The sequence below is a fragment of the Ctenocephalides felis genome, unplaced genomic scaffold (assembly GCF_003426905.1).
Source record: "Ctenocephalides felis isolate EL2017-DRISC unplaced genomic scaffold, ASM342690v1 CF-g0.4_SCAFFOLD_01886, whole genome shotgun sequence".
NCBI classification, from domain to species: Eukaryota; Metazoa; Arthropoda; class Insecta; order Siphonaptera; family Pulicidae; genus Ctenocephalides; species Ctenocephalides felis.
Window position 1 is genome coordinate 145722044 of NW_020538040.1, and position 27201 is coordinate 145749244.

General features: G+C 29.3%; 1 protein-coding gene across 1 annotated transcript; it reads left to right on the forward strand.

Moving 5' to 3' along the window:
- Window positions 1–11030: 11030 nt before the first annotated feature.
- Window positions 11031–25603, forward strand: LOC113376033 (chymotrypsin-like elastase family member 2A). The gene is made up of 7 exons (XM_026615963.1): window positions 11031–11073; window positions 18382–18488; window positions 20447–20553; window positions 21300–21445; window positions 21512–21599; window positions 22159–22342; window positions 25406–25603. Exons 1-7 carry the CDS (start codon window positions 11031–11033, stop codon window positions 25601–25603), a joined length of 873 nt encoding a protein of 290 aa, XP_026471748.1.
- The last annotated feature ends 1598 nt before the right edge of the window (window positions 25604–27201 follow it).

Genomic DNA, 27201 nt, shown 5'->3' on the forward strand with positions numbered 1-27201 from the left:
CCTTCTTGGTGTTAAAATTTTCTTTCAATATAACCTCGCAATCAATATATAATAATTATATATCGATATATATATAATTTTAAGAAAAAATGGTTTTTAAACTTTAACAAAAAAAAATAATATTATAATAATATTTTACAAGTAATTGTCAATTTGAAATTTGGAGCTTTTTACGTTTTTATTGTTTTTTTTTCAAATATCTCCAAAAATATGCTTTGAAAATTTTATTGTTTTTTATAAATTGTTAAGAAATCGATAAAAAGTTATGGCGAAAATAAAATCCGAGTTTTTTTCCTGAAATTTAATCGATGCATGTAGAGGCCAATTCTCCGATAAAATAAAAATGTTATAATAACGCTGTTACGGGGGTATATTCGTATGAATTGGTAGTAAGAAACTGTCGAAAAGCTATGTATTTGCTATGTAACAAACCTACAAAACGCACAAATGTCAAATAACAATTTTATCATTAGTGCATCTTTGTGATGTCTAGCACATATGTGAAGTTAAGTTTTATATGTAAAATGCCTCGTCGCACATCAAACTCTTAGCTTCCGTTTAGGTTCGTTACTACCAATTCATACGAAGATAGACCCGTAACATAGTGTTATCATAACATTTATATTTTATCGGAAAATTGGTCCATTGATGTCATCTTGATACATTTATGCATTCTAATGAAATAGGGATTTGTAGCGCCTATAATGGGTTTCATAAGTGTAATTTTCATCAAATTAAAATTAATCGTATTCTGTCTGAAATTAACTTTAATATATATACAGTTTGATGGATTCTAGAAGTTTGATTGCTCTAGGACGTATATTTGAAAAAAAAACTCACTCACGCTTTTTTTTTATATAAGTAGACAAATAAATAAATTATTTGTTAAAATAGATAAACACTACAAATTAATCGTGATTAAGTATTTGTAATAAAATTTTAAATATTTTTTTATTACGTGATCATTTTAATGAACAACATAGAATATATATATATATATATATATATATATATATATATATATGGGTTTATAACCCTGGATCACCTTAATTTTTATAGTTTTATCAGTTAAATAGCATACACAAAAATGTATTTTATACCTCCTCACTTTTTTATAAAAAATATTATATTTTGCTATACAATTCTCTTAAATGTATATATAGTTCTCTTTTACCTGTATCTGTTGTTGATCACTTGTTCATTATATAAATTCAAAATCATAACTACAAGTTACTTTGCTAAAATCTATTTATATTATTAATCTATAATGTACTTATTTTTCCTAGATTAAACCCCATTTTTTATTTATCATTATATTATTGTTATTTGTCGAATAATCCTTTTGCCTAAAATTAACTATTATTTTACTTAATAAGGCGAATAAATATTTTAGTTATAATAACTAGACTTTGACTTAATTTACTGTCACTCTATTCAAATGACCATATTTGTGATTTATAAATTCACGATAGAACTCTTTTATTTCCTTATTAGCACGATGTTATAATGAACTCTCATAGTTATTACATGAATTGAATAATGTTTATAAATTCAATCACAATATTATTAAATATTGAATGCACTTACTAAATTTATCAATTGTTTATTTAATGTTTTGTCGTTTTCATAGTAAAAATTAATAATATTTTATCAAAAAACTTAAATGGTTTTATTAACTTCTCGTAGGGTAGTTATAGTAATGGGCCGAAAATCGAAAATGAAATGTTTTGCATTTCTCGACGTTTTGAAGGTTTCTGAACATTTTGGCATACTGCAGAAAAAATGGATGTGTGTGTGTGTGTTTTGTATGTCCGAATTTTTTCGTCCACGTTTTCGGGCACACCGGTCAACCGACTTGAATGGTTAAAAAAACATTCAATTCCTATTGATAGGGAGATGTGCTGATTAGTTTTTGACTAAGGCAGGACCAGCCGTTACGGAGATACGGAGCAAAGAGTGCAGAAAATAGAAATCGAGTTTTTGAGAGAACCGAGTATCCGATTTGAATAATCTAAAAAATATTCAATTTGAAATGATAGGGAGAAGAGGTGATTAGTTTTTGGCAAAGGTAGGTCCAGCCATTTCGAAGATATAAGGCTAAATGAGATACAGAGATAAATGTGCAAAAAATGGCAGTTTTGAGAGAACTAAGCGTCCGATTTCAAAATCAAAAAACTTTCTGTTTGTTTTAACAAAATATTGCTTTTGGAAAAAAAAATTTTTTGTATATCGAGAATAATTCAGATTTTAATTTTAATTCTGTTTTAATATACTATAAACAAATAATTTCAACTTTGCAATTCAATTTATATAATTCTAAATAATAAATCTAATAAATATTAGATAATATTACAGTATTTATTTATAATAATCTATTGAAAACACTTGATATTCCTCGAAAATTTCGTTACGGTACGGGAAGTTCCAGCAATTTTCCTTAAGGCACGATGCCATACACCACTAGTTTGGATTTAAAACTGTTGATTTATACTACACCAAACGAGATTATATCACTTGACTTCTGGTAAATCTTTTACATAATATACGTATATTCATATAATTTTTTGAAAATTACAATTTTCATTGATTACATAATAATCAATCGTTTATACAACAACATAATCTTAATAATTAATTCTTATAATTTAGTTTTATAAACTATTTTTAATATTTATTGCATTTTGTCAATTTATTTTATGCAATTATAATTTTTGTTATTACTAGAAAATATTTTGTTTATTTGGAGTATTTATTCAGATATACATATTACTTCGAAGTATTGAATAATAATTTAATATTATTGGTAATATTTCTTGCTTTCGATATAACTATATTGTTTTAACAAAATACTAAAAGACTTCAGAATATTTTTTCTTATTTTTGTAAATCCTGGTTCCTGAATTTTCTATTTTATTAGTGAATATTTATTGGTTTGATAAATCGAAGGAAACAATGAAATAAAATATAAAAAGAAAAAAAACATAAAAATATAAAGAAAAACAAATAATAACCCTAAAAAATAAAAATGATAACTATAACGTATTACTTAATATCTAACGCCAAAAGTTCAATATTCATATTTATTTACATATTCATATCTTTATATATAGTAAAAATAAAATGTTGCACTTCTTTTATTGCTAAAGATGGAAGAAAACTGCTTTCGAAACGTGCGTGTGCGCAAAATCGAATAAAAAATATATAAAATAACTTATAAACAACGTGTTTTACGATTTTATGAATCCGATTTAAAGTTGGAACAAGAACGTACGAACACTATACATACATACAAATGTACACCCACTGTTGTTTATATATATATATATATATATATATATATATATATACAGGGTGTCCCAGACCTTGACGTCAAGCCGAAACGGGGTGATCTTAAAAAACTTTAGTGTAAGAACGTTACCTCGTTTAATAAATTTATGAAATGAAAAATTGTAAAATTAATGCAAGGGTTTTTGAGTCTGTTCTTAAATTTATGGTTTTGGGACTCGAAATTATTTATTAACCCTACATTTCGTTCGGTAGATTTCCGAACATTTTTAGTAGAATATACATTGTGGATGCGACCAATGTTGAAATTAAAGTTACGAAGAAAGAATAACATCCAATGATAAATATATTTGAAGAGAAGGATAAGAATTCAAAATGTGCAAAATATATTTTAAAACTTTTAAAATTTTATTTAAATTTATATTTATATTTTTGTTCGGGTAGAGCTGGGCTTAAAGATCCGCAGGTAGAAAGTTCCACCACCAATAACTCAAAAACAAATAAAGTTGGGAGAACAACAATATTTAACATTAGGGGGAAATCCCTTAACGCCGGACTGCACCTAACGCCGGACACTCTATTTAACACCTAATATTTAAGCAAGTATAAATCTTTTTATTTCAAAATACAAGTGAAAGGGGCGCGGGAGGCACACTGGTGCAGGATTACGCGCCAAAACTCACCTGTGACGCACACAGCCACGGCGGGAGCAACCTTTTGTTGTTTTAGGTACAAAATCACGGCGCCACCTTAATATCAATGGAAGTAATTCTTGTGTATTCATGCATTTATATTTGAGTGGCATTCGAAGATAAAAGTAGTACTTGATTGTTATCCGTAAAATGGTAGAATAATATTAGATATTATAAACAATTTGGTAGCTACCACCAAATGAACGAACATACCTTTCCCTTAGCACCGGACAGTTACCATATTGATATTCTTGTGAGAATTGACGTAATTTATTCTAATTATTTAATTTTGTTCTGTATAAGTGATAACGGTCACAACATAGCCCCATTTTTCGTATTTCCTAGTCAAAGAATGAAAATCTTATGAAGAATGCTCCAGCTAAGAGCATCGGTGTGGCCCAGCCAGAAGGGATAAATAGTTTTTTTTTCCAATATCTAAGAATATTCGTCAAACACATACGTGCAGACATTCCAAAGTGTGGAGATGGTTGCATATGCGTTCAATGCTGGTTATTTTGAAATGTCCGGTACTAGGTGCCACTTTGTAAAATTATATTTTTTGTTACCAAAGTTTGATTGATAGTATTATTTTCTAGCAAAGGTTGTGTTTTTGTTAATTTAGTTTGATTTCGTAAAATATTTTTTTGATTTATTTATAAATAACCTTAGGTGTCCGGCACTCGGGGAATTTTCTCTACCCTGATTCTTAAGATTTCGCTATCAGGAGATAAATGGCAATGTTTGAAAATTCATAACAAAAGTATATTCTTTTAATGTTGTTTTTTTTAGCAGGGAGCATTGTTGTTTAGTTTATTAATATAATTTATCAGTAAACGTCATTTAATTGTTCGATAAGATGTATTGTTAATTTTAAGTTTAAATTAAAAAGCTTACACATAGATGAGGTAAAAAGGATCAACTTAACCTTTACCGTGGCACAATAGATAATAACAAGAAATAGGTGTAAACAATCAGAAATAGTAAATGAAAATTAAATTAAGTTAATAACCAATTTTACAAGAAATAAATTAAATAAATAGTCATTCCTACTCTGCTAATGAAAATTTATTTCGTTGTACATTGAAAATATATTACATTATTCAAATTTTTTATTACTTATCGTTCTTAGAAATATTGAACGCTCCGATCACCATTCTCGCTTTCAATATCTAATTGTCGATTGTCATTTGTAAAGATCGAATTTAAAAAACTAGCATCAATCATGAATCAATGATGCTATTCATCAGAAAAAGATGAATGACTTTTTAAGGAATCCGAGATCGGTTATTGAATATCGACAAGGCTAGATCATGTGAAGTTCACAGTGAAAGTAAGTTGCCGCTCGCGGTACTTTCTCACGATCTCCAGTACAAATAAACATCCCGCACTCGGACTCGTTTTTCTACCCGTCAGTAGGGCTGGGACATGATTTCCACGTTTTTCTCTAAACCCGATATTACGTAAAATGCTCTCTTGGGTATAATTTAATTGTCATAACTAGTGTTGCATGGCATTGTGCCTTAAGGCTAATTGCTGGTACTCTCAGTATAGAAGAAAATTTTAAACTTATTTGAAAACTTAGAAAAAAAAAGATTTTTGAAAATTTTATAATTTTTTAAAAAATTTTACTAAAAAATTTTGTTTTAAATAATTATAAAACTTTTTGAAACTTTCGATTTAAAAAAAAATCGTGCTGCGTAACTGTTTATGCGACAGAAATGTAAACAAAATATGTACTGATTATTAAATTTTTTATAAAATATCGATTTTCATATAATTCGATGTGCATATGTCTAACGATCATTTTTGACCGCCAAATGGCATTTCAACTTCGAAACTGTTGGACCTGCCATTGCCAAAAACTAATTAGCCTGTCTCCGCATCAATAAAAATCGAATGTTTTTTAATCATTCAAATCAGTTAATCCGTGTTCTCAAAATCGTTGACGAAAATTTGTATCCGCACACATCCATTTATTCTAAGGTATACTAAAATGTTAACAAATCTTTGAAACGTAAAGATATATAAAAACATCGATTTTTTTGCAATTACTATAACTTACCCTACAAAAAGTTAAAAACACATAAGTTTGCTCTGAAGATTTCTATTGCTTTGAAGTCAGAACTGAAAAATTTCTGTACTAAAACATTCTTGTAACCTTTTCCTCCAAATTACTATCTGTAAATTCTTTGTGTGATTTAACTTACAAAGTCAAAAGTCAACTAAGTTACGGGATTCATACCATAACAAATTTTAGTTTAAATATCCATCCTGTTAAGCATATTCTTAATAACTGTATAAGAAGCGCGAAAGTATATTCCAAGAGGTGGAGGAGCACACACTAGTTATTTAGTTTATTATATTGTTCACATATATGTTGTAAAATTTATATAATTTATATATTATATTATAATTTTTATAAAAAAATTTTACTTTCATTTTATTCTGGATCAACGCGTATAAAATTACTGATTTTTTAATAACAGGGCCATATTTTTTTCCAAATTGATATTATGTGAAATTCTTGTGCTATGTTTCGTTTATCACTTAGTTTAGAATTTAAAATTGAAAATTTTGTAAACTAAAGCATGTTTTCTATCTTTTTCTCTAACTCGATACTATGTAAAATCTCTGTGCTATAATTTAAGTTTTGGCTTAGAAGGGGTTTCCGTTTTTGTGGTGAGAATTTTGACCTTGCAATTGTAGGGTTCTAGATTTGAAATTAGTAATATCAGCTTTTATTTGTGAATATAGATCCAAAAATCATTTCGAGCAAAAAACTTTCGGGACATTTCTGCATCATATCAGTGTAACCATTGGGATTCCTTCTGAAAAACGAAGTTTTTAATGATAAGATTTGTCATAATAACCCATAGGGCTCTTAAGTTCTGATTGCTGTTAATGTTTCGTATATTTTATCGAATCAAATAATTATGCTTGCGTTTATTATTTTCTTTAAGCATGATAATTTTTAAATAATAAATATTTACTGTATTCTTATACAGTATATTCAGACAATTTTCGTTAGAAGATATTTAGAAATAATAGTACCATAAAACATAACAGCTAGGAATATACCAAATTGAACTGCAATGCTATGCCTTTTTGAGTTGAGAAATCTGTATTACTATTTAAAGGATGTAAATAATTCCTCCAATTCTTTTCTAGATGCATTAGAAACATCTTTATCCTTTCGGTTAGGAAACTTACTCTTCAAGTTTAAACCTAGATTTCAAATCAATTACAACACCTTCGTGGCTACTCACTAATATTATATCACTCTTTTGGAACTGACAATGAGCTTTAGAATTCGTATTATACATTATATACATCATTCATTTGGTAAACATGTTTTCTTGTTATTTTCTTTTTACACAGTATTGTATAACTAATTTTCATCGTTACATATACTTTGGGAACTTACTCGTGTATTGGATACAAATATAAATACAAGTTCGATTAGTTTTGAATTGGAAGAGTCCTTGCAAATTTTGGTTACGCCAATATCAAACTTATCAAGAATATGAATGACATTCAAAAATTCCCATTTGTATTTTTAACTTCCCGTAGGGCAAGTTATAGTAATCGCGAAAAAATCGAAAATGAAAATGTTTATATATCTTTACGTTTCAAAGGTTTCTGAATATTTTGGCATACCTTAGAAAAAATGGATGTATATGTGTGTGCGGATAAAAATGTTCGTCGACGATTTTGGGAACACCGATCAATCAAATTCAAAAAACATTCAATTCGTATAGATAAGGAGACGTGCTGATTAGTTTTTGGCGAAAGCAGGTCTAGCTTTCGAAGATACGGGGCAAAAAGAGGCAAAAATGGTGATATAGTTCTTAGAGAACGAAGCGATTTGAATAATTCAAAAAACATTTTATTTGTATTGACTAAACGAAGAACTGTTCAAATTTTTGGAAAGGCAGATCCAGCGGTTATAGAGTTTCAATGAAAAAAAAAGCCATTTGGCGGTCAAAAATGATCAATAGACATATGCACATCAAATTATCAGATATTTTATAGAGATTTTAATAATGTGTACGCCACTTGTGTCAATTTTTTTGGACTCCGTACCAAGATTTTCAATTTTAAAATTCACGTATATGGTTCAAACAAATGTCCTCGATATTTTCGACAGTATGGAATAACCGATTTAGATCATTGAAAACAATGGAGTGCGAATGGTGGGTGTAAAAATGGTCAAGCAGTTTTTGAGAGAACTGATCATCCGATTTGATTAATTCAAAAATCATTTTGTTTGAGTAAAGACGGTGTGCAAAGAAATACATTTACAGAAAATGTAGTAATTTTGAAAACTAAAAAAAATAAAATTTTCAAATTAATCATATTTTCAAAAAATTCAAATTTTCGAAATTTTTCATCATTTTCAAAAAATAAATTAAATTTTAAAAATATAATGCGCTCGTCGCCCAATTTAATAAGCACTTATAAATTTACAGTATGTATTTATAATAAATAATCTATTTGCAATTATTTAAAACAATTATTGGTTATTTTTATTCCTCGAATGTTTAATTACGACACGGGAAGTTCCAGCAATTTGCCTTAAGGCACAATGCCATGCACCCCACTAGTTGCAAATACGGTTTTAAAAAAAGATATTATATATTTTTCTGTATAAATCAATCGTTGTTTAAATACTCAGCCCTCAATGCTTTGGTTATAATGTAAATATGAACTTAATCCGATCACGTACATAATTCAAATCTTATCAGTAATGAATGTCTGTAATCTCATGTGTAATATAAATTAGGACACCTGAGTATATCTTAAGATGCAAGAAGTGTTGAGATAGATGAGTAATTCATAGAAATTATATTGAATTACAATATGGAGAAATTTTCAATATATTAATAAGGAGAAAAATATTTATTTTACCACAACTAAGAAATACAAAATAATATGTGCAATAAAATATTTTGCTAGGGTATAATAATGTGTGTTCAGTATCACACGTATTGTATTTAAAATAGTATATTATGAAATGAAATGAAATGGGTAAATAGGTATTACCTACCCTATATATAGGGTAGTATTTATATAATTAATTTGAGATATTAATTAAAACTGTATTTATTAACCTTCCATAGGGTGAGTTATAGTAATCGCAAATACATCCAAAAAGGAAACTTCTTATATATCTTTACGTTTCAAAACTTCTGAACATTTTGGTATACTTTAGAAAAAATGGATGTATGTGTGTGTATACATTCTTTGAATTTATTGAATTTTTCATCACAGTCACAACAAATATTAACAACAACTGAATTAATCTATTAATAGAAATTAAAGTTGTTCTGCAAGACGTGAATTACTATTAATAAACAAATGTATTCTCATTTCTCTGTGGGTATATATAATTGTCGATTGTATTCTTCCACGGAATTCTACGTAATATATTAATTATGGATAATCGGTTACGATTATGTTTATAATAATTATATTCAAAAATGTCAAACTTGCCTGACGACAACATTAATGAATGAGGAGTATGAACCATCTATACATTCATGTACATACAAGTTTTTCCATATGATATAAATATGATAGTCAATTTTGAAATAGAAATATATGAATAAAGCCTTCGAAGTCAGAAAAAGAAAACTATTTTAGAGAGACATTATTTTTTATGCGTTTAGATATATAATTTTTATGCCATCAATTTGATGTTGTGCTTTTATGGCGTCTCCCTGCTCTATCTAAAAAAATTGTTGCCCCTCCCTTAATTTTTTCAACAGTATAATTTTATAAATACTTTATTGATAATTATCAGACAACAAATTAATATGCAATATTACGTAGAAATATGCATAAAAACTAATTATTTTTTAATATCATTTTAAAAATGTTGGGTTATTTTTTATAGTATTCTGGAAACATACGTACGCGCTCCCCTTAGTACCCCTGAGAACGCGCCCTACAGGTTGGAAACCGCTGGATTAATGTTAAACTATATTTATTTTAAAGCATTTACATTGCATAAAAATTGGAAAATTCTTAAGAACTTTCTGAATTATTAAAAAATGTATGAAAATATTCATTGATTATTAACATGTAACAAGTAACAATAGAACAGCGAAATATTACTTAAGAATTAATTGTCATCTAAAATAACTTCTGTAACAGTTATCTGATGTAACATATACTTTCACAAAATAATATTCAGTAGTAGTTAACAATGTTACTTTACTTTACTTTAGTAGTACTTCACTTACTTAATTAATTAATAACTTTTCTGGTGCTATTTGTCTGTTACACATATTTAGAATAAACATAGGTATATTACACATATTATATATTATTAGTATTTTCACTAATGGTGGCATAAAATTCTGCGTTGAAACGCATAAAAAATATGAATTCATCTAATTAATTTTATACATTTTTTAATAAAACTGCCTTAAGGATTTTACACATACAAATAAATAATTAAAAACATAAAGAATTTTAGAATAATCTGAATCATGTTTAAAAAAAATTAATAAGTTTTCCGTACATTTCGAGTCCCATTTTGACTCTTATTCAGCGCATGTGACATACGAATTATTAAAACTAAAACATAAAACCCGCATATAGTAAATAAAAGAATTGATCAACGGTCAAGGGTAGAGCGGGGCTTAAAGGTTTGCGGATAAAAAAGTCCACCACCTTTATATAGGGGGAAGTCCCGTAACGTCGGAAGGCACCTAATGCCGGACACTTTATTTAACACGTATTATTTTAGCAAGTATAAATCTTTTTATATCAAAATACAAGTGAAAGGGGCGCGGGGAGCACACAGGTGCACGATCATGTGCTAAGACTCACCTGTGACGCACACGGCCACGGCGGGAGGAACCCTTTGCTGTTTTAGGCGCAAAATCACGGCGTCACCTAAATATAAAAAAATGAAAGTCTTATCATGAATGCTCCAGCTGAGAGCATCGGTGTGGCCCAGCCAAAAGGGTGGATAAATAGTGATTTTTTTTCAATATTTAAGAATATTCGTCAAACACACATGTGCAGACACTCCAGAGTGTGAAAATGGCTACCTATGCGTTCAATACTGGTTATTTTGAAATGTCCGGTACTAGATGCCACTTTGTAAAATAATATTTCTTGTTACCAAAGTTTGATTGATAGTATTATTTATTTTTTAGCAAAGGTTGCGTTTTTGTTAGTTTAGTTTGATTTCTAACTTTGTTATCTGACATAAGTCATAATTTAATAAACATTTCGTAAAATATTGTTTGATTTATTTATAAATAACCTTAGGTGTCCGGCCCTCGGGGACTTTTCCCTATTATACGTTGTGCAAAAAATGCTTTTACAAAATATTTCGTAATTTTGGAAATTCAAAGTTTTCAAAAAAAAATCTAAATTTCAAAAAATCAAATTTCCACAATTTTTCATAATTTTCAAAAAAAACTCAATTTTGAAAAATTTCAAAAAACATCAAAATTTAAAAAAAAAGATTTCTTACAAAAATTTGAGAATATTTCGAAATTTTTAAAAAAATTGAATATTTTCAAAAATTTCCAAACTCTCGAAGAAATGAAAAAAACGTTTTTTTTTTCAAAAAATTCAAACTTCTAAAAAAAATTTAAATTTTGAAAAAAAATCTAAATTATCAAAAAATATCGAACTTTTAAAAAAAAGAACAAATTTCTTATAAACATACACAAAGTTGTTTGTACAATACGCTCGTCGCCTAATTTAAAAAACACGTTTACAGTATATATATATATATATATATATATATATATATATAATAAGTTTACTACTCGAAATTATTCAAAACAATTATTTTCATTCCTCGAATGTTTAATTACGGTACGGGAAGTTCCAGCAATTTGTCTTAAGGCACGATGCCATGTTCCCTTTAGTTTTTTTATAAATTTAGTTTTCCTTTCTAATAATATGATGCATGCCTGCTATAAATCTCGTTTTTAAATATCTGAATTATTATTACACACACACACACACACACACACACACACATATATATATATATATATATATATATATATATATATATATAAATTATTCTCCGACCATCCCGTGATGACAGGTTGATGCAGTTTCTATTGATAATACCTATTTTTAAAATGCAAAATATTATTATGCATACATTATAATGTTTCGTCGCGAATTGTCCGTCGCCGTCGATTTAGAAAGGAATATTAAATTCCATCGGTATGTCTCTATCATTGCATTTGCAGCGAGATTGATTTGCGGTTGCATTTCATTTCAGTTTCTAATACATCTTCAAGAAACAAGAAACATGAACGCATCTCTTGGGGCGATATGTCGCAGGTGCAGGGATGAGAAATATTCAATGATAATATATAGTAGATACTATTTTTTTTATAAATTTTATTGGCCTCCGCTTTACAGCATTTTTAGCCACCTACATTATTCATATTATTTTTCATCATATTCTATACAATACTTACATATATATCCTCTTGATATGTTCTTTTCATCTTTTAAACTAAACTTTTTTTTTTCATTCTTACTTCTAATACAATTCTTTCTTGTATTCTACAAATTAATATTTTATATTTTTAATTCTGGTATTGCTGGAGATTCGAACCGAATTCCTCCGCGTGTGAGTCGAGAACGCTACTGAGTGAGCTATTCCCGCCACATAGTAGATACTATATATTCTCTATATAGTCATTGAAGTCGACTTGATGATTATTATCGGTATTAACACTATTATTAACTTTCATGGAGCCAAAAAGTAAAATGATGTAAAAATGCTGTTTATTGTTCTTTTCATTTAAAAAAAATCACAAAAAAATCTGCATTGAAATAATGGATTTTTGTCATGCTCGTATTGCTATATCAATTTTTAAATTATGTAGGAGAAGTATGGACAAAATGACATGGTGTTTTGTTTTCTAATGATATATATTTAATAAAATTAAAATTAAAAGTCTATGATACTGATAGTCAATGAACCAAAGATGAGTAAAAACGATTGAGATTGGTTATCTAAATCGTTTGAGACTGGTTGTCTCAATCGTTTGAGACTGGTTACCTCAATCGTTTTCACTCACCTTTGGTTCATTGACTACCAATACCATAGTCTTTTAAATAAATAGAAACTATAATAACATATTTACTAACAAAAGATGCAACCCAATACAAAAAACCATTTTGTCCACATAGTACAGACAAAGATACATATGGGGTAAAAACATACTGAGATACTAATAAGGTGAGATACAAAGTTGAAATTTGGTATATCGAATGATTTCAAAAAGACCTTCAAAATGGCGCATAAATTATTTAAATACAAGGGTGTTAGTCGATTCTGTATGGCAATGCGCCCACACCCTTGCGCGTCGTAATTATTATGTACTTGACTGGCAGACTCTTGCAACCGTCAGAATGGGCTGGCTTTTTACATATGCTTTCTGAACACTTAAAAGAATACAACCTCAAAATTTGAGCCTTGTGAGAGCAAGTTATGAAAATTTTTTTTTGACATTTTCACAAATAGAAGGGATGATGACGCAATCGCGGAATGACTGCCAGAATGGTACTTTCTTAATGGATCGATAATAAAATATCATTAAAAAAAATTCTAGCTCTGAGAAAGCAGGTTAGTCAAATAGTTCACTGGCTCTTGGACTATAAGCTCAAAACAAATCTTACATTGTAACCAATCTTCATCAGGTTCAGAACGGGAAAGGAGGTTTTTGAAATAAATGCAAGTCTCTTTTTTACCGATGTTTCCTTTTTGTTGTTTTTTAGAAGTAGTTGAGAGCCAGTCACCTTTGACATGTTCAATTTTTATTTGGCCTCTAATGAACTACCCTGTAGTTTTTTCAAAATAGTGCTATGTTGTTTTGTCCAGAAGTTAACAAAAATGATAAAAAATACATCAAGCACCTGATAATTGGAATAAAAGACGTTGTTGTCACGAGGTGAACGTCCACATTGTAAATTTTTCATAGAATTTTTTTTTTTTTTGGTTTTGAGCACTGTTGGTTAATATACCACACCTCAATTTAATTTTTAAGTATACATTATTTAATTGTTTTATAGAGTGTATTTTCAATTTTAAGGTAGGATAAACAGTTTTTATATATATAACCTCTAGAATAGCTTACACGTGGTTGATTTAAATAGGAAATGGTCAAAAATTTTGGAAAAAATTGTAGAAAAATCATATTTCTACAATGATTCAGCTAAGAATTTTACTGAAAATAGTTCAACAGTTGTATGTATAATATGTGTTACTTGGTGTGATTTTCGCAGTACATATAATTTTTAAAAGTCAAATTAGGCCTTTGTGCCAAGCCCTACCCTTTTATAATATTAAATTTAGCATTGATTATTCTTGCAATATCAAAATTATACTTTGAAATCTTGCATTATTTTTTTATTTATGGAAGAGAGTTAGTGTTACTTGAACTTAGACACAAGGGAATTTAGCATAGACACAACGGTTGTCGGACAATAGCAAGTCCCTCCGAATGTATTTTGATTTTCTCAAATATGTGAGAGTTATTAAAACGTTTTCGGGGTTGTTCCATTCCGAACTGTTGAGGGCACGACTGAAGGACTTCTACTGTATTTTAGTTTGTTGAGTCTTGGATTTGTATGTAAGTTATATTACTATATACACTTATATTATTTAAAAAAAATCTTAAATTCTTTATATAATCCACTTATTCATTTCAGAATATGTATAGAAATTTATTTGTATGTTCAATTAAGGTATCCTGAGGATGGAATGTACATAGTTTCGACACGCCGACAATATACCATATTTAAAAAAAAAATGTTTTTGTACACACTCACACATTAACATGAATATTTTTTGAATATGCAGTATTGTAGTATTTGTACATAATACACAGCATTATTAATCTTGATTATGATTTATGTGACGTGTATGAATCAAAATATTAAAAAATAAATTTTAATATAATAATCCAGACAGTATGCTGGACCTAAATAAGCAATTTTGGCGGCATTTGTAATTCTGTTTTTTTAACAAAATACATTTCATTTGCTTATTCTACAACAGAACACAAAAGTAAATTTTAGAACTGAAAACTTAACGGCATTCAGAACCGCTTTTTCTGTTAGCTGTTTTACTGTACATCTTAACATAGTATTTTTCTCGAGCGTGCAACCCAGCGGTTAACCACTCTCATTTTTATTCACTCACACTACTCTCATTACTTTCATTTATAGACTATAAAATATGTATATGTAGTGGTGATAATTATTATATCAATGCCCATGAAAGGCTATTTTCACTTGAGATTATATTTGAGATTTATACGCTCGAATGATAAATTTGATATCGCACTGCTTGATATCGAGTTGGCTGAAGTTGGTATCGAACCCGGAACTGGTTGGTATTTCTTCACGTTCTTAAATGCACCATGACGTGCTCGAACATCAGAGTTATATTAATAGCGTTAGCACAACATAATTTATTATGAGGTGTTAAAATATAAATAGAACAAACTATAAGGTATTGGATTGTATGTAGGTGAATAAAAGATAAAACGATCAGTTTAACTATAAATTCGATCATTTGTTCGTCCACACTTATCAATATACAGACGTAAAATATAGGCTAATGTATATTCAGCTCTTAATCACTCAATGCAGTAGTTCAGACATCATACATTATTAACAACAAAATGTTGTCTACCGCAAATAAATCATCAAGTTGACTTTAAACAGCATCGTTTCTATTGTATGGCGTTGACAGCTGCTAAAACGGCAAACATGATGTGAGAGTGCTTCAACAGTTCGAGTTAATTGTAGTATTATATACCAGAAATCATTCCTCCCAAGGCATCCCGACAATGGACACGATTGTTTATCATATGATGCAAGAAAGTTAAGAAAATATTCTGATCCTCTCTACTTTCTTAGTCAAGTTTCGCTTTTATATGCATACGACATAAAAACATATCACTTTTATTCGCAAAACTTTTATATCGATTGCTCTTCCCATGCCCGTGGCGACCGTCTCGTTAATTATGATTTCTTCTCTTGTTTTGTTTGATTAATTTCTTTCAGACTTTCTATCATGCAATTTAATTTTCCTCTCATTTTTTCCAACAAATATCACATGTTTTTGCATCTATGTAGTTATACATACATACATCTATCTACTCGTATATTATATGATATCTATTATAAAAAAATATTAATATTGACAACTCTTTATTTATTTGTTCCGACACTTGATATGTGTCGTCATTCAAAAAATATATTTTGTAATTGTTTTAGAATGATGGCACATATCAAAGGTCGAATCAATTATTTATTATCTCTACTTTATTCAATTAAATCTCTACTATTTTAAAGTAGAAGGAAAATGATATGTAACCAGCTACCACCTTAATTTCTACGACGTCGCTATGAGGAGATAAACGGCCATGTATTAATATTCATAACAAAAGTTTTTTTTTTTGATTTAGTTGTTTTTTGGGCACTTTTCTTTAGTTTGTGATACCTGAATATAATTTTCAAGTATACATTATTTAATTGCATTGTAAGATGTATTGTCATTTTTAAGTTTTATACATAACAGTATAAATTTTTTTTAAGTTAAGATTTATACATAACAGTTTTATGCATATCCATTATGAACATGTATTATTTTGGCGTTACATTTTTTACAATTCAGATATTCCTGTAATATAAAAACATATATAAATGCTACTTTATTTTTTATATGATGGTTTTCACATTTTATATTTGGTTCTAAACTGCTTATTTCAATTGCTGTATTGTAATATGTTTCTTAAGAGGGTTCTGGACTAGAACAAGAAATCGATTTTTTATATTCTCAAAGTTTAACTATTCTAGATTGTGTGTACAAGATGATTTTTCAACATTCAAAATATTTTCGAAGATATAGATTTTTGACAATGATAGTCATTCTGTATTCCTTTCCTCGACGAAACTGTAAACGCGTTTTTTCGAAACTGTCTTTTCAATACGATACCCACGATTTCGAAATTTTTACTGGACCGATTTACTTGAAATATAAACAGTTTTTTAGGTCTTCTTATCACCCCCAAATTCTGTATTTACTCATTTTAAAAAATTTGAGAGTATAGAAAAAAGTTGTAAAAAACTTCTTCTAAACAATTTGTTTTAAATTGTCATAGATATGCAACATTATTCTAAATTTTTCTATCCGATTATTTAAAGGTCTAAAATCATGGTCACCTGCCAGTTTTTTTGAGACCCCCCACTTTATGAACTGCTAGAATTAAAATTTTTTAATTGTATTTGATTTTCAATTTTTTTCTGTATTTTTATTATATTAATAGATATCTTTGAAAAAACAGTGATAGAAAAAATATTGTTTGCCTTTTTTACGGACTTTTGAAAATTACATGAACTTTATGCTTCTAGACTAGAATACCCATAGATAAATAAGCATAAAGCATAAAGCAAAAGCAATAAGCATGAGAATACCCCCTTAAGAAGAACGTCGCCCTCTTAAGTTCATAGCATTATAATCTAGTCTCAATAATATTTTTAGAATTTCACTTATTTCAATTTTCTTTACCACTGAGAAGACTCGAATGTTAATGTTTGTATTTTTAATAAAGTCATAAAAACTTAAGCTTGCATTAATGTGGTTAGTTGTATGTGATCATATCAACTCATCGATCTTACTTATTATCATTCATTAGCCAGTTGCATCAACCGAAACCAAAATTGATTAATGGATGGCCTGAATGCGACTTCGTAGGAATTAAGGTAATGAGTGGTTACACATGCTTTTCTTCTCTAAAATAGTATCGTTACAAAATTTTATACCCGCGGACTCTCCCTATTTACTTCTACCCCACTCTACCTTATTTATTTCCAAACTTTTCTCTATATTTTCATAAAATGCAGTAATTTTCATATGGCGTTTGGCAGGTCGTGCTAGAGCAAAAAAATAATGACCCTACGAGAAGTTAAAAATTGAAGTGATCGTTAGGATAAATAAAATGATGTGGGGGTTTTTGTTTAAAGAGATTGGATTGTCAATAATGCATTTTTATTTGAATTTAAAAAAATCAATCTATAAATAAAAAGTTATATTCAATTATATCGTAATTTAATCATTTACTAAAGTGGTGAATATCTGGGAATCAACTGAGCATTGACTTCGGATTTGAATAAAAACAAAATGTCATGGTATTCCTATAGTTTTGTAATTAATAAATTTTAATATATTTTTATACACATGGAAATTATATTATGTGTGTGTGCGTGTGTGTGTTTAAATTCGAATTTAAACGACAGCAATATTCATGTGAATACCGTCGACATCGTGTTAATTTGTAAATACATTGTCAGCATGTCAATCAACGACTGAAAATCTTTCTCTTTTCATTACCTTCAGAGTGTGGCTGGCCGCTGGACCACCAGCGAAGCAGACAACCACGTGCTCGAACGTCGGGCAGAATCATTGGAGGCGAAGAAAGCAACGAGGACGCCTGGCCTTGGCAGGTGACCATTGTATATTTTATTCATTACTGATATGAATTCTAATCATCTAACACACTTTAACACTAGATTTACGGATGTTGATTATATACCTATTTTTACTGAAGTGAGCCAATTTGACTCATACAAAAAATGATTTTTTTTTGAATGAAATAGGTCCAAGGCAATTTAAATGTTCGTTATCAAAAAAACATAATAAAGATTTTTCACCACTTAAGTGGCATCGCCATACTTGTATGTATCAATGTATATAGTTTTATAAGCATTAGTTGTCAAATATCTCCCTTCCGCTTTTTTGCTCTTGGTTTATAATACAAAAAGGCGGAAGGGAGATATTTGACAACCTATTATATAGTCAACAAATTTTAATTGAGTAAAATTGGCTCGGGTCCGTAAATCTAGTGTTAAAGATTTCAAGTACTAAAATCGTAAATAGTACAAACGGTTTGTTATTTTTTTATTTTATGATGTTTGAATACTAGCCATAGTATATTTTTTAGTAAATAATTATTTTCAATAATAGTGCCATTATTGCATACACTATTAATTAAAAGTATGTACCTGTACTAAAATTATCTCGTCTATAAATATCTTCTGACCAGTGCTCATTCATAATGTTTAAACAATATATAATAATACATAATTCATTATCTCCCAGAAAATAATTACTTTGGAAAATGCTCATCAATAAAATAGATGTATTTTAACCACCCCATTAAGACAATTTTGCTATATACGATTTTACGAATATTACTTTACTGCGGTCTGGTTTACATATTTTTTATCCCGCATAATACGCTTTTTCTGTTATAAAGCTTTATGCTTAGGTTCCTGAAAAATTACCTTAATGGGATTTTAATGTAATTAATATCGATTGAAATAATAATAAGGGGAATTCCATTAATCACGTGATCAATTTTTTAAGGATTTTTGTACCACCCCTCCCCCTTGGTGATACGTGGTGATATTTAAAATTACTACACCTCCCCCACCAAACGTGTATTTTTAATTTCGAGAAAAAATTGTAAAATTTTTGATTTTTTAAAAAATGTTTGGATTTTTTTTAAATTCAGGTGAAAAATAAATACACGTGATATTTTACTATAACCCTCCTTTCTCCACGTGATATTTCGTGATTTTTTGTCAAACCCCGCGCCCCCTAACTGATATTCGCGCTCTTTTTGATCATTTGCAAAGATTTTTTTACGTTATTATTGGCTTTGCTGAAGGTTCTAAGTTTATTTATTTATTTTACAGTGGTACCTCGCATACCGAACTTAATTCGCTTGGTACGCGAAAAGTTTGCTATGCGAAACGCGTTTTTCCATACAAAATAAAATTAATTCATTCTGTAGTTTGAAATATGGTCTTAGAAAGATATATTTTACGTATAAATAAGGCATTTGAAAAAGTATTACTAATTTACGAAATAAGTTTCTATCATAATGATACTGATCTCTTTTTGCCCTTTTAGCTCCTGAACTTTTAAAGAAACTGTCGATAGTTAAAGAAACACTTTTACTCTCTTCTTTAAGACCTACCGCAAACGATAGGCAAGCTTATCATTGTACAAATGTCTGATCTTGACCTATATCCTTAAAGTCTGTTATAGACAATATGCTCTAGAAATCTGTTGATTGGTGTTTTCTTCCTCGGTTTTTAATCATCACTCTAAAATTTTGATGAGATGTGGTTAACCACAGTGTTAGTTTTTTTTCCAACAAGTATATTTTAACAGGGGGCGGAGGCAAAAATTTCCAACGTCCACTTTTTTAACTAATTTTAGCAACATATTTTTGACCACAAATGACAACGGTTTAGTACGTTGTGTGAAGCAACGTTCGTTGTGCAAAACGTTCGCGCCCAAAAAAGTTCGTTATGCGCAGCGTCTGTTGTGGTACTGTATATCGAATGAAAAAAAGTAATTTTTTCGATCTAACCATCTGAATTTTCTTTTTCAGGTATCTTTACAATTACTGCATCCTAAGTTTGGTTTTGTAGGGCATTGGTGTGGAGCCGTACTTATTCACCAAAATTGGATTCTTTCTGCAGCACACTGTGTTCACAAGTAAGATTTGCATTATTATATAGGATGAAAAAATACCGTCCTTGATATAAAAAGTGCAATGAAAAAAAAAGATCAGAAAAATCTAATAATCAGAAAACTAACTGACCAATGGGTTTTCTAATAATACAAGGTTAAGGAGTTAAATCACAGCAGCTCATATAACAAGTTATTATTACTGTTTTAAAAAAATATAATATAAAATGAAAAAAATATATTTGAAACGAGTTGCTATCACTTAAATATATACACTGTTACTCTTTGAATATGGTAAAAATAAGGAGATAATTTCTTTTTCATTTTGGACTCGAGATTATTTACCAAATATTAAATATTTCTACAATAAAATTGTGATAGTTTTATATTGAGATGAGCATTGTTTTTCCCAAACGGCAAAGCTCTCTTAATCTGTGCCACTGGTACATTTCAGAGATTTTACTAGGGAAAGGTCTGCTCCAATGAATATTTTAGTATAGCTTAAAACCAATAAGATTTGGCATAATCTTATGTTTTTAAAAATTGAAATAAGCCATCCCGTAACTCAATGGTTAAATTTTTGGGCTTCAAATTAGAGGTTCCAGGTTCGATATCCGACTTAGACAGCCTGGCTCAAGCGTTAGTAGCATCGGTTTTCACTTGAATAGATGGAAATATATTTTTGAAACAGCTTCTAGGACTCACAGGGAATCTCCTGATTGCAGTTCATGAAAAAACAAAAACAATAAGAATAATTGGTAACATTTTTCTAGTGAAGCATTCAACTTACCCCTTGCCGCCTTGTGGACAGCCGTGCTGGGCGACTGGAATCGCGCAGTTGACAATAACTTCGAACAAAGAATACCTGTCGAAAAGGTAGTTGTTCATGAACGGTTTCACCATTATCAACATGATATAGGTGAGTTCAGATAATTATAATATTTTATAATTATTAAAAACGCATTTCTAACAAAAACTATTTTAGTTTTAATGAAATTATCGAGACCGGCCAATATAACGCGAAAAAGTCGAGTGAGGCTAATTTGTCTTCCAAACATGTCGCAATCTTTTTTGTCAAATTCACTGGATAATCGACTTAGTGATCAAGATCTATTTGCAAGAAGGCTGTGGACTGCAACGGCTATTAATGATAATAGGTCAGATGTGACAATAATATAGTTAATAGGAACATATAGTCCAGTCATTTAGGCACAAATTTGGTAGGAATCTCGGAATTCGAGATACCCAGCTGTAAGTCTGTAAATACTTGTATTTTGCACCCTAAAAGTTGTTTCGAAACCTACATATGCTAGGGTGTACGCAACATATGTAGGTTTTGAGACAACTTTTAGGGTGCAAAATACAAGTATTCATAGACTTACAGCTGGGTATCTCGAATTCCGAGGTGAACTTACTATAATGACTGGACTAATATAGCTAAATATACTATTAGTTTCTTGTATACAGAATTTGGAAATCATCCAAATCAAACTCGTAATTGTTTGAAGCTAAAACCTTGTAACAAAGTAAATTCATACTGATTCGCTAATCCATTAATTTATGAAAACTAACTGTGTTAATTACAATTAAATGTTATTCTAATCACAACATCTATATATTATAACTCACTAGTGAATGTGTAGCTACTGGCTGGGGAAGATCTAGGCATTCTGGTGAACTGACAGATACCCTACACCAGGCTCGGGTACCTTTGCACGACAATTCGCTCTGCAGGCGAGTATACGGCAAAGCAGTCCCGATAAGACCAGGACACTTGTGCGCCGGTCATCTGGATGGCTCCTCCGGAACCTGCGTGGTTAGTAAAATATTTGAATATTTATTTTATACTAGATGACCCGACAGACGTTGTCTTGTACCCATGTCTACAGTTTTTTAATATAATATACTAATATTCACCGTTTACCTAAAAATAATAATTATTGTTTTTTAAATTACTCTTCACGCCAAAATGCATATACATTTATAATATGAGCGATGTTAAATGTAGAACTGCTTTAACTAAAATGATGAGTCTCAATTCCCACACTATATTGGAAATTGAAGTCTTAACACTTTTACTTCATGTTGGATTAAATTAATTTAATTTTTTATTATTTAAGATATCCAAAATTCCATCTTAAACTTCTCCTAATCGTTATCGTGAGGGCCGAATTGTATGTAATCATCTTTACTTTCTCATTTGTTGTTATGAAGTGAAATTTTTACGAATTTTAAAAATATTGTGAAAAGATTAGTAAAAGATGCAAAGAAATTATATGTTAAAAAAAACTATAATGAAAATTTAATATTTGAATCTTGTGTTGGCGCCCCCAAAGGCGTGCGCTCCTATTTTTCGATTAATACTTAATTTCATATTTTAAGTGAATTAATTTGTCATATCCTGTTCATATGTGTATCATTCAATCTGCCATACATATACTGTATTTTATATTATTTCAATTTCTGGCACATCTCAGCTGCTTTTTGGCAATAATAATGTAGATTTTTCATTTTTCTTATTCATAATCATAAATTTATTATACATATTCTAATATTATCTAGGTTTATAAGTAAATTGAAATTTTTGGCAGATGATAGTTTTCATTTGTTTTCAATGCAAACAATGACATACCGTTTTTTACTATTTTTCTCATTTATTTCTACAATATTGCACATACATCCCAGTACTTTATAATCACATACACCCTAAAAAATTTCCTTAACAAACTACAGAAAGATTTATCAAAATCCGCATAATCGTTTAGAAGGAGTATACAGTGAGTGCTTGTAATTTAATATGAAATTTATATAATAGCAATAAAGCTCAATTTGATTCTACATTTTAGTTAGAAAACGTTTGTATGAGAAAAAGAAAAGGCTGTCTTTAGGGTTTTCCCGGCAATTATTCGTTTTTTTCTCGCCGTAACAACCATCCTTGAACTTCAACGAACATTTTAAAAAAATTGGCCAAATTGGTCCAGGCGTTGTTGAGTTATGCGCTTACCAACACATTTTGCGATCCATTTTTATATATAAGATTTTCATTACTAATATTTATAATTTTAAAAATCGTAATATGCAATATAGGTTTATATTGAGAAACAATGTGCCAATGCAAATACATTCGTTGTGAGAATTGACATGATTTATTTATGGAGATTTTTCGAACTTCTTGTGACTAAACATAAGTATTTGTCTCATTTATTTATAAGTATATAAAAGATAGTACTATATTATTTGAAAAGTACGTAATAGTACATAGTTTATTTATTAAACAATATTAAAGTTACAAACGTTTCGACGTACTTTTCAAACTTTTCAAGTGCGTTTCACCCGAAAGAAGCAAGACAATGCATAGAGAATTCGTGACCAAGTTTAATCAAATTTATTAGATATATATTTACACTGATAATGAAATAATCGATAGTCTCGAAACGTTTGTAACTTTAATAGTATTTAATAAATATAGTGATAACAGAGTGCATACCATTGCTTTCATTGACTAAAGGAAGGTTAATTTTAAAAATTGAAGATGTTACTCAAAAAGTTCTTACCAACAGTGGATTAAAAAAAAGTTTTGCATATTGACTCACCATATGTTGTTTCAAATACATTAATTTACTTTACCTAATTTTGTATATAAAATTTTAGGTTCTTTTATTGTTTACAGTTTTTTTCCCGACATATTTTTATTTTTCACTAATTTTCTCATACCTATTTAACCACTCACAGATATCATTTTTTTTTAAGTTACTATTTATTTATTTATATATATACATTATTTTCATATCTCAGACAGACGGAGGTGCCTGGTATGAGAGATTATGAAAACAGTTTTCATATTTTATATATACATTTCATTTAACTTATTTCATTAATATAATATCTATTATAATTAAAATATCTTTATATAACTCTTCAGTCTTCTTTGTCTTCAATTTCTTTATAATATTTCTTTATTTATTTAAATTTATAAATTTAAAATTTATCGTCATCATTGGTCATCTTAATATCGTTTGACAATTCATTATATATAAATTGTCATAATTTTATATAAATTCATTATATAAAAATTTTGCTAATGTTATTTTTTGCTATGGAGGGATTTAACACGTAAACACGTAATAATATACAAATGACGTATCTAATACTTATCTTATTATACGCATGCTAATAAAAATATGTTTATTAAACATTTAGCATATTAAATTTATACTCAATTATATTGCTGATTTAAAGAGATAAAAATGCAGGCAATAAGTAAGGCAATGTTATAATTTCTATTTATTATAATTTTCAGACATATTAGTTGATTTTATATAGTTACCGCCTTTATTTTTAACAAACCAAATTTACAAATATTATTTTGCAAGTGTTCCGAAACATGCAAAATCACAGCAGACCCGTGAAAAAGGCATGCTGGGGAAACCACGTAAAAAACGAGCTAAGCACACTGCCTCGTACGTGGCGTTTAAACGTACTTTTCAAAGTGATATATCTTTAAAATGATGGCTCTGAGCAGAAAAAAGTATAGATGCATTTTTGTAGATAATTTTATGCTATACAATATTGTCTCATGTAATTTTGCTATAAAACTGACCATTTAGCTAAAAATCGCAAAAGGGTCATTTTTTGACCTTTGACATTGTGCCATTTTTTTTAGCTCGCATCGGATCGATGGGGACTTCTGAGATTTCTTTTATAATTGTATTTTAAACAATTTTGCCAAGTTACAGCCCTTCATGAATTATAGTAACCTTGAATGCGTAAATTGACTTAGCTAATATATTTAATACCGAAAACCTGTGCTAAAATTTTATCTATCCGCAAAATTAGTTAAAATTATGTTGATATTTTTAGTATCAATTACATTTTTTAGGGCGACTCCGGAGGACCCTTACAATGTCGTTCGCCGGAAGGCCGATGGTTTTTAGCCGGGATAACATCATTTGGTTCTGGTTGTGCACGACTGGGCTATCCAGACGTCTACACCAGGACGAGTCATTACACGAGCTGGCTAAGAGCGAAAATCACCGAAGATAGAAAACTGGAAGAACAGGAAGATGATTTGTTATAGATTTTGTATTTGTTAAATATATTTATTTTAGCTTATGAATGCTTGTCATTATTGATATGTTGTAATCATCACGTTACTATGATCAAACTTTCTATTTGGTAAGATAAATAAGCTAATTTTATGATATTATACCAGATTTTCAAAACGGTAGTGAAAGTTGTGACATTCTGGTGCAATGGTAGTATCCTCGACCTTGCAACAACGTTTCGAACTTCGGCCTTATGTACAACATGAATAATCGGAAGTTCCAGGTTTCCCAGGATTAATCATTTCCATCAGAAGTTTCATGTTCGATACTCGTTTCAGACAGCAGTAGTCACATTGATTTTCGCGTGAAAATACAGCAATATGTTTTAAATTTCAACCTGATAATAAGCAGTAGTGATCACCAAAAAATATAGATGAGCTGCGCGCGTGGGTTAGTGATTAGAAGTATGGGATTTAAATCAGGAGTTTCAGGTTCGATACTCGTTTTGCAGAGTAGTAGTCATATTGATTGTTACTTAAAAATATAAGCTATATGTTGCCTAGATCCCGACTCGAAAGGCGACCGTGGAGTTGTCTTCTTATGGCGTTGAGTATTAAAAATAAGCTTATATATCACTCGGATTGTAATGAAAATCAATGGATTTTCTACTAATAACGTCGTTCTTTGTAATAAGCTTACAAAATATATAATAGTTTTGATTGCTGTAAAATAACACACAAACGTAAGGCAAAAAATATAGACTAAAATATATTTGCGACAGAACATAGCTTTTCGGGGCATTGTTGCAATATATCACGATCAGAAAGTACGATCATTGTTATATGATAATTTGTATGGGCAATCATTGGGTTGCCTTCTAATATCGTTCGTAAATAAAATTCTAACTAGTGGTGTATGGCATCGTGCCTGAAGGCAAATTGATAGACTTCCTGTACCGTAACGAAATGTTCGAGAAATATTAAATGTTTTCGAATAGATTATTATAAATAAATACTGTGACATTGTCAAATATTTATAATAATTATATAAACTGAATTGCAAAGTTAAAATTATTTATTAAAAGTATATAAGAGAGCTTTAGAACTTCAGCAAAAATTAAAATCTGAATTATTTTCGATATACAAAAAAAAATTGAAAAAAAATTTTTTTGAAAAACAAAAATTTCAACATTTTTTTTCCAAAAGCAATTATTTTGTTAAAACAAGCAAAAAGTTCTTTGAATCATTCAAATCGAACGCTTAGTTCTCTCAAAAACTACCATTTTTTGCACATTTAGCTCTGTATCTCCGTAACGGCCAAACCTGCCTTTGCCAAAAACTAATCAACACATCTCCCTATCAATAGGAATCGAATGCTTTTTAAACCATTCAAATCGATTGATCGGTGCGCCCGGAAAGGTGGACGAAAAAAATGCTGACATACAAAACACACACACCCACATACATTTTTTCTGAGGTATGCCAAAATGCTCAGAAACCTTCGAAACGTGAAGATATGCAAAAAATTTCATTTTCGATTTTCGGCCCATTACTATAACTCTACAGGAAGTTAATAAAAATAAAAGAATAAGCACCGTTTACAACAGCTATTAAATATCATTTATTGTGCA